This window comes from Coccinella septempunctata, chromosome 6, assembly GCF_907165205.1.
Source record: "Coccinella septempunctata chromosome 6, icCocSept1.1, whole genome shotgun sequence".
Classification (NCBI taxonomy): domain Eukaryota; kingdom Metazoa; phylum Arthropoda; class Insecta; order Coleoptera; family Coccinellidae; genus Coccinella; species Coccinella septempunctata.
The window spans coordinates 6827168-6836525 of record NC_058194.1 but is presented as its reverse complement, the minus strand read 5'-3'; the positions used below and the strand labels follow the sequence as shown (position 1 = coordinate 6836525).

The 9358-nt window shown below is 35.8% G+C and overlaps 1 protein-coding gene and 1 long non-coding RNA gene across 2 annotated transcripts; one reads left to right on the top strand and one right to left on the bottom strand.

Annotated features, from left to right (window-relative positions):
- Positions 1-2927: 2927 nt before the first annotated feature.
- Positions 2928-5587, bottom strand: LOC123314810. The gene is made up of 2 exons (XR_006537872.1): positions 5234-5587; positions 2928-3185 (listed from the first exon to the last, which is right to left on the bottom strand). It is a non-coding gene; the product is annotated as an uncharacterized LOC123314810 (long non-coding RNA).
- Positions 5588-5833: 246 nt separating this feature from the next.
- LOC123314806 lies at positions 5834-8447 on the top strand. The gene is made up of 2 exons (XM_044900177.1): positions 5834-7040; positions 7184-8447. Exons 1-2 carry the CDS (start codon positions 5904-5906, stop codon positions 7187-7189), a joined length of 1143 nt encoding a protein of 380 aa, XP_044756112.1. The 5' UTR covers positions 5834-5903; the 3' UTR covers positions 7190-8447.
- Positions 8448-9358: the final 911 nt, after the last annotated feature.

Here is a 9358-nt window from a genome sequence, read left to right as displayed (position 1 = left end):
AACTCAAATAAAATCGCAGAGTTTATCAGCTCTCTGTTATTTCAACCAAACCATTACCAGACTAATGTCTGTTATTTCATAGCAGGTTTAGGTTTAGGAAATTGAAGTTTTAAATATTTATTTACTAGGTACTACTATTTAATACTAAAAGTATTATATTGAGTATGTATACAATTTCTAATAGCAATGGTCTGGTGTGGTTTTTCTGGGTTTCCCACATCCTTGCAATGAATATTGGACCATACTTGTATTGCCCCAGATAACAAATGGAGGATCTTTCTATACTCAGGAATATTTTATTTTTGCATGCAATTTTGATATGTAATGATATGTATAGGTAATTGAGCATTGTATTATAAAAGATAAGAGATTTGATTTTGAGGCGGCGTGTTGAGATAAATTCATCAGAGTAAAGCAAAACCAAATCCCTTACTCATTCAGAATTCTCGACAAATATAAATATGTCAAATGCGATTGGTTTGTTAGTCAACAATATTAGTGCTGGCGGTAAGAGTGTTGAATAACATACCCCAGCAGTTTTCGACTGTGATAACCATATTATGTACTTTGCTATTGGAGCCTATATACTGTATATAAGCATCTTTTAGGAATGAGATATTTCTCTCCGTTTAGTTAGTTCTGGTTTGATATTCATTGAGAGTATAGATCGACCTCCGTTAAATCGATTGAATCAATATAAAGATTGTTTCACAAAGTGCGTTTCATTGAAGAAGAATTTATCCTAAACCAACCTAATTTCCAACACCGGAAAAAAGGAGATTTCCTTCAACTTCATTCACAGGACAAGGGGAGAAGTATGTTCTGTCATTTGAAATTTTGAAGATTAATCTTTTTGAATTCGAATATTCGAAAATATTTTATATATCCTTGTTTAGGCAGTGAGTTATTATTCCCATATATTTGTCAAGTTTTTTTCATCTCCTTCAGGTAATGAAGAACATTTTTAGCTGTTTTATGTTTACCTATTGATTGAATTATGCATTTTCAAATGGACTTGTTAACATTCGAAACACTGAAGTTGTAACGAACGATACTACCATTTTAGTCACTTATGAAATGACTCAATTTTAATATTTTTCAACTATTGATCAATAGGTATCGGAACAAGTAAATATCAAAAGGGTGTCTGTAGGCACAACAGTATCACATACTAGCAGGTACACTGTTGAAAAGGAAAATATCAAACTATATTTCCGGATATTCGATTAGAAAAAAAATTTATTCCCTTGCTGGAGAAGGCGTAATTCTACGTGAAAGTTACGATTGTGGCGACTGTGAAATAGCTTATCATGACAAACTTCCATATACCTACTAAAATGGTTCAAATTTAAGACTGGACTCCTGGTATAAACGAAAAAATAAACCTTTATAAAGTATATTTTATTACTTGTTGCCATGCAATCAAATACAATAAAGAAAGCCATATTATCATTATTCTTTCCTTTGCATTAATCGGTTTTTTACTTTGAAAATTATGCGAATGAAAGAATACTACTGTGGTAATCTATTCGTATCATAAAAAAAATACTAAAATATCTGAACTAAATGCCAGTACATTGGTAATTATATTAGGTTTTATGATACGAATAAATTGTCAAGTAGTTTTATTGCGTTCACATGGACAATTCGAATTTCCTGCAATGTATGGAGAACAGACAGAAAACACAAAAATTATACTCGTTCTTTTTGTTAGGCAACACACAGCTTTTTTTCAAAACCAGATCTACTCAAGCTTCACCCCAGTCCACCAGAGGTCGCGATGAACAATGTTTCAAAATATTGTGAGAGTTTCCTATCTACACCACCTTAATCTATGATAAAAATAAAGCGACTTCTTTCAAAATAGTTCGAATATCGAATTATAAGTATTCCCAATAAATAAATTGAAATAGTATTTTTAGGGGAAATGAAGAATGTACTTCTCTTTCAAGAGATAAGTTTTATTTATCTATCCATATGAAATAAGTTCCATCTACATGTAAAATTTTCATTATTGAAAGGTTCTGTAGTGGACTGCTTTTTTTTCAATATTGACATAACTTGGGTGGACTTCATCAAAGACCACCAGTAAGAAGGAATGTTAGAGAAGGTTTTCTGTACTAGCTGTTGAATTGTAAGGGGAGATGGCGCAAGCGTTAAGAACCCTCTGGAAGACGCTCTTTTTCAAGTAGGTACTTGAGATCAAAAAGGCAAGAAATTCCTAATGAAGAAGGGATTCATTAAGCGTCCTTTCTTGAAACGAGTTAAACCGGTTTTTCCTGTTAGTTAGTTTTTTTTTCCGGAGTGAATTTTTGAGTAAGACAAAGCTTGCTTTTTTTCTTTATTTTGTTCAGTGAATTCCAGACGTAAGTTACCACACATTTCATTATTACCGTTTCTTATTTTATTAATTTGAAGGTTTTATTGCGAATATGCGGTTTTGGGTACTTCATGCATCATATTAGTTCTCATTGTTAAAGTATTTCGTTAATTACTCGAGGGCCAATACCGTCCCCGTCTCTATTTTATGTGCTTCCCCCACAATATAACCCATTTTCTTTATTGTAGATAATAACGTACTTTCTGAATTTTTCTCTCTTTGAACACGTCATAGGGACGCCAGACGACATTTTAGACGCTACCCCTTTTTGCTTCCAATTCTATTCCATTTATGATTTGAGGGCTAGTTATTATAATAAACTTGTTTCATGGTGGATGCGCTTGTGTTATATAATATTCATAATATTAAATTCTTAATTTCTACCTATTTTTTTGTGCTTATTTTATGAATACTTGTAAATGTCACTGAAGCGTCCCCAAGCCAAGCCAATGATTCGATTACTTAGGCACGACCAACAGGGTATATACTGTAATTGCATTAAGGACTCTTAATTATCATTTTTCCTTTTCTGTTATTATTATTATTTTTCTCTTCACTGGTGGAGTTGGTCAATACAGGACATATTTGAACGTGATAGCCAGGAGCGGAAATAATTCATATTTGTGTTACGGGACAAACATACAACTTTTGTGGATTTTGCCCTTCCTAGTATCCTGCAGGCCGGGTACCCTTGTGCCTGCGTCGATTTCTGAGGCCGGATGCCCTTGCAGCTGCGTCTCTCTCCCCTGAGGCCGGGTACCGTTGTAACTGCGTCTCTAACCCTTTAGGCCGGATACCGTTGTATCTGCGTCGACTTCTGAGGCCGGATGCCCTTGCAGCTGCGTCTCTCTCCCCTGAGGCCGGGTACCATTGTAACTGCGTCTCCAACCCTTTAGGCTGGATGCCCTTGCATCTGAGTCTAATCCTTCCAACAACCCCCTGACTGAACCCTACCCAATTCAGAACTGTTGTATGCTGTAACGTGACCCATCTCACTGAAGTATCGGTTAAGAGTCATCATTAAGGAGCTGATAGCTGTAGATGTAACTGATTCCACCAAGTGTGCATTTCACATGAGATTTTCTCTCGCCAGTTGAACCTGTTGCCGTAGCTACGTAAAATCATACCTGTATAGTAGAGTATGTAGTTGTTGCTGTTCTAAGGGGAGGTTTTCTCGCAGCTCTTTTTCCTCCCCTCTGCTGCGCCCTAGAGCTATGACATTGGAAATCGTCTCCAATGAAACCCGAAATAAACGTTTCTTGTTTGGGTTTAAATGTGTTGTTTTCTTTCGAATCTCCCAACCTCCCGTCAATTTTTCTATTAGTAATCAGGGTAAGTACTTGGGGTTGCCTACGTAATGTGGAGTCCTACCACAACCAGACGATCACGATCTTTGGCCATAGAGTAGTAAGGTGTCTTTAAAGTGCTGTCATTCGTAAGTATCTTCGAAGTAAAAAGAATTCTACAAGCATCACTGACCAGCGCAAGGTAATTTAAGGTCAGGACAGTACAGTTCGTTAATTAATTAATTGAACTTTGGTGAAACTTATAAAATTGAAGTTTATCAAAAGCTTGTCTTATTCGTTTGTTCGTTCCTAAAAGGAATGGCGATGATTTCGGATATACCGCCAAATTCAAAATTCTAAAAGAGAGAGAGCAAAGTTTATACTTGTCTTTTTCTGGTTGACCCCCACCAATATCTAGAAAAACCTCAAGGTCATTGAAACCCAACCGGCCAAAATGACAGAGTGCATCCTCTTGTGTCAAGGAGCTTGTGTCAAGGAGATATATATATTGTAGTGGACTGCTTTTTTTTTCAATATTGACATAACCACTGCCCTCTAGTGGATTTTATCAAAGACCACCAGTAAGAAATGAAATGTTAGAGAAGGTTTTCTGTACTAGCTGTTGAATTGAAAGGGGAGATGGCGCAAGCGTTAAGAACCCTGGAAGACGCTCTTTTTCAAGTAGGTACTTGAGATCGAAAAGCCAAGAAATTCCTAATGAAGAAGGGATTCATTAAGCGTCCTTTCTTGAAACGAGTTAAACTGGTTTTTCCTGTTAGTTAGTTTTTTTTCCTAGAGTAAATTTTGGAGTAAGACAAAGCTTGTTTTTTTTTCTTATTTTGTTCAGTGAATTCCAGACGTAAGTTACCACTCATTTCATTATTACCGTTTCGTATTTTATTAATTTGAAGGGTTCATTGCAAATATGCTGTTTTGTGTACTTGATGCATCATGTTAGCTTTCATTGTTAAAGTATTTCGTTAATTACTCAAGGGCCAATTCCGTCCGTCGCTATTTTATGTGCTTCACGCACAGTATAACTCATTTTCTTTATTGTAGATAATAACGTACTTTCTGAGTTTTTCCTTCTTTGAACACGTCATAGGGACGCCAGACGCCATTTTGTACGCTACCCCTTTTTGCTTCCAATTCTATTCCATTTATGATTTGAGGGCTAGTTATTATAATAAACTTGTTTCATGGTGGATGCGATTGTGTTATATAATATTGATAATATTAATTTCTTAATTTCTACCTATTTTTTGTGCTTATTTTATGAATACTTGTAAATGTCACTGAAGCGTCCCCAAGCCAAGCCAATGATTCGATTACTTAGGTACGACCAACAGGGTAAATACTGTAATTGCATTAAGGAGCCTTAATTATCATTTTTCCTTTTCTTTTATTATTATTATTTTTCTCTTCACTGGTGGAGTTGGTCAATACAGGACATATTTGAACGTGATAGCCAGGAGCGGAAATAATTCATATTTCTGTTACGGGACAAACATACAACTTTTGTGGATTTTGCCCTTCCTAGTATCCTGCAGGCCGGGTACCCTTGTACCTGCGTCGATTTCTGAGGCCGGATGCCCTTGCAGCTGCGTCTCTCTCCCCTGAGGCCGGGTACCGTTGTAACTGCGTCTCTAACCCTTTAGGCCGGATACCGTTGTATCTGCGTCGATTTCTGAGGCCGGCTGCCCTTGCAGCTGCGTCTCTCTCCCCTGAGGCCGGGTACCATTGTAACTGCGTCTCCAACCCTTTAGGCTGGATGCCCTTGCATCTGAGTCTAATCCTTCCAACAACTCCCTGACTGAACCCTACCCAATTCAGAACTGTTGTATGCTGTAACGTAACTCATCTCACTGAAGTATCGGTTAAGAGTCATCATTAAGGAGCTGATAGCTGCAGATGTAACTGATTCCACCAAGTGTGCATTTCACACTTAGAACATAGAATATCAGGAAGGAGCTTTTTCGAATAAATGTGACGGAAATTGTGCGACGGAAACGGCCATATTGGTCTGATTTGAAAAGTGGCAGACTTGGAAGTCAAATGATTCTGTTGCTAAATGAACAAAGTGCTGTTTTAACTTGATTTTGGTAATTTGGATTCTTGAAATTCACCTTTTCTCCAACATCTTGAGACAACGAATGCACGCCGTACTCGTTCGATCCCGAAGATTCGAGTTTATAACAGTGTATTTTGTTTAAGAAAATTCGGAATAATTTTATATTATGTCGGAGAAAAACGAGAACGAAAAGATTAACGCAAGGAAGAAACAAATAAAGGCAAATAGTGGTCCAATAACTAGGAATTTGTCAGGGAAATCTAGAACCGATTCAGTTCTCCCGGAGGTAAACAACACCATTATCTCGAAGGAAGTGAAAACAGCTGGAACCACCTCTGATAACGTGAGCGATATTATGAATGAAGAAGTTATCAATGAACATAATGTACGAGGGCAGGTTCAAAACTTAAAGGAACAACAACAGGATGAATATAACGAAGTTTTCACACCAAAGAAGACCGTAATGCGTACTCCACCTGAAGTCAAGAGAACAGGAGATGGACACATAGCAATATCTGGACCATCCATAGGAAAAATAGATATGAACCTACCATTAGTCAGTAGAGATTCGGAAAATACGGAGAATATAATAGAGACTATACTTGATGCGCTAAGAAATCTAAATGATTTTTCGGAGAAAGAAAAACTTGAAAAGACGGATCAAGAACAATTAAGGAAGGCAGTTTTCAAACTCCACGAAAAAGTGACTAAACTTGTTTATAGATTTGGAAAACTCGAAACAGAAAACCGCAAAGAAAATCATCCTAAAAGTAATATCCTCAAGCCCGACGAAATTAATAGAGATACAGAGATTGACAGAGAAGTATACCAGGAAAATCATTCACAAATCAAGACTTACAGTTCGATACTCACTACAAGGAAAAATACGGAAACAACTAAAACTCAAAAATGGAAAACTCCGGAAAAGGAAAATAAATATGAAATATTGATAAATTCAAATAATAGAGAAGAAACTTGCGACATCGTAAAAAATGTCAAGCTAAAATTTAAAGAATTGGGCAAAAATGAAACTCTAAAAAATATTAGACACTTGCAGAAAGGAGGAGTAATATTTGAATGCTATAATGACGAGCAACAAAAACGGATTCAGGAAATTTTGAAAAAACAAGGCAGTCTTCAGACAAAGAACATACAAAACAAGGATCCAATGATTATGATAACGGGAATCAAGAAAGGCTATCAAGAAGATATCTTCAGGAAGGAGTTGATAGAAGATAATCCGCAGATGACAGAAATTTTTGGCCCACAGGTGGAAAATAGCCTCAAATTCATCGCAAAAAAGGTATGTAGGAATAATATGAAAGAAAACTGGATATTTGAAACATCTCCGCAGGTTTTTAAATGGCTGATTAAAAACGAATCGTTACACTTTGACCTCACTAAATTGTATGTTCAAGAATTTGTGGATATAGCAATGTGTTTTAGATGTAGTAACTTCGGGCATATAGCCAAACATTGTCGAGCAGAGCCATGCTGTCACAAATGTAGTGGTAGACATGAATCGAAGGAGTGCACCAATAAAGATCCATTAAACTGTCCAAATTGCAAACGTTTGGGTATTAAGGATAGGAGACACTCTGCAAGAGATCAGAAATGTCCAGCCTATATACAAAGAAGGGAAAAGCAACGCCAATATATCAACTTCAATGGTGATGGTGATGAGCAAACTGATTTTTTATGAAAGAATCGAATCCAGGGACAACTAAACAAAATCAAGTAAGTGACAACTGTGGAAACTTTAGTATTATACACCAAAATGTACAATCCGTGGGTAATAGTATAGACTTAGTAAATGCTCTACTAGAAAGTAACGATGATTGTAAATGTCTATGTATCTCAGAACATTGGAAAACACAAGAACAATTGAAATGTTTCAATGTTGAAAACTTCAAACTAGCTGCTAGCTTTTGTAGGAGGAATGGTTATGGGGGTACAGCTATATATTTGTCTGAAAAATTGGAATATAAAAAAAGAAAAAAAATTGAAATGCTTTCATCGGAGAGCATATTTGAATGCGCTAGTATTGAATGTAAACTCAAGAAAGAAAATATTATTATAATATCAATATACAGACCCCCTAAGGGAGATTTCAAAATTTTCCTCGGGAAGCTAGAGCTGATACTGCATATGATCATATCAGAGAACAAGAAGGTATTTGTATTGGGAGATTTTAACGTTGAGCTGCTCGAACATAATAATTTTGGATCACAACTTCTGGCTGTATTAGCGTCTTTCAATTTGTATCCTTCAATTTTTGAAAACACCAGAATAACACCTACCTCAAAATCATGTATCGATAACATTTTTACAAATTTACCTGATCAGTGCATCTCAAGTTCAGTATTGTTTACGACAATTTCAGACCATACAGCTCAAAAAATTGTACTCAGTTTAGATTTACAGACAAGGAATTCCCCTTATTATAAAAGATTTTTTGATGTGATGAGTAAAAATGAATTCTTTGATGACTTAAAAGAACAAAACTGGAATGAAATTTACGAGGTAGATAATGAGAATGTGAATAAACAATGGCATATTTTCATGAAAATCTTTATGACTATATTTAATCAAAAATTCCCGAAAAAATTATTCAATCAAGGCTATAAATCTAGGCAAAAACTATATGAGACAAATGAAGCGATCCAACAGAAGAAAATTAAATTAGATAATCTCCTATTTTTGAAACAATTAAATGGACATTATAAAGATTTGTATTGTGCAGAAAAAAAAGAATATGAAAAATTATTAGTAAGGGCCAGATCGGAAAATTATGAAAATAGAATAAATAACTCTGACGATAAGAATAAGTGTATGTGGACTATTTACAAGGAAATTACTGGCAAGACGAAAAAATCAAGTGAATGCTTTATCGATGGAAATACAAATGAGGTAGCAAATGCTTACAATAAATATCTAATCGACATTATCCCAGACTTGATGAAAACTAGTGAAGAAGGAAAAGAATATACTTTCAAATTCGAAAACGATAGATCAATAGTATTGGAGCCAGTTACAGAAGAAGAACTAATAGCACTGAATAAAAAGTTAAAAAACAAGCATAGTTCAGGTGAAGATGAAATCCCAACTTCTCTTATTCGTGAAATATTGCCAGCAATTACTGAGATTTTTTGTCACATCGTGAATAACTCTCTCAAAGAAGGAATATTTCCAGACACTCTAAAGCTAGCAGCAATTCGGCCAGTGTACAAAGGCAAAGGGGATAAAAACTGCTTCGATAATTATAGACCAATAGGCTTACTCTCGGGGTTCTCAAAGCTATTCGAACAAGTGGTGTATGTTAGAGTGACCAAATTCCTAACAGAATGCAACATAATTACCGAAAGTCAACATGGTTACCTGACTAACAAATCAACACAAAGTGCTATTTTTCAGCTCACACAAGCAATCCTGAAATATTTAGAGAAGGGCAGTATGGGCATGGGCATATTCTTGGACTTGTCGAAGGCCTTTGATTGTTTAGACAGGAACATTCTCCTAAAGAAACTCGAAAAATATGGAATAAGAGGATGGGCATTAAAATGGTTTGAATCATATTTGAAAAATAGGACCCAAAGAGTGGTTATCCTGCAAGGAGGTACA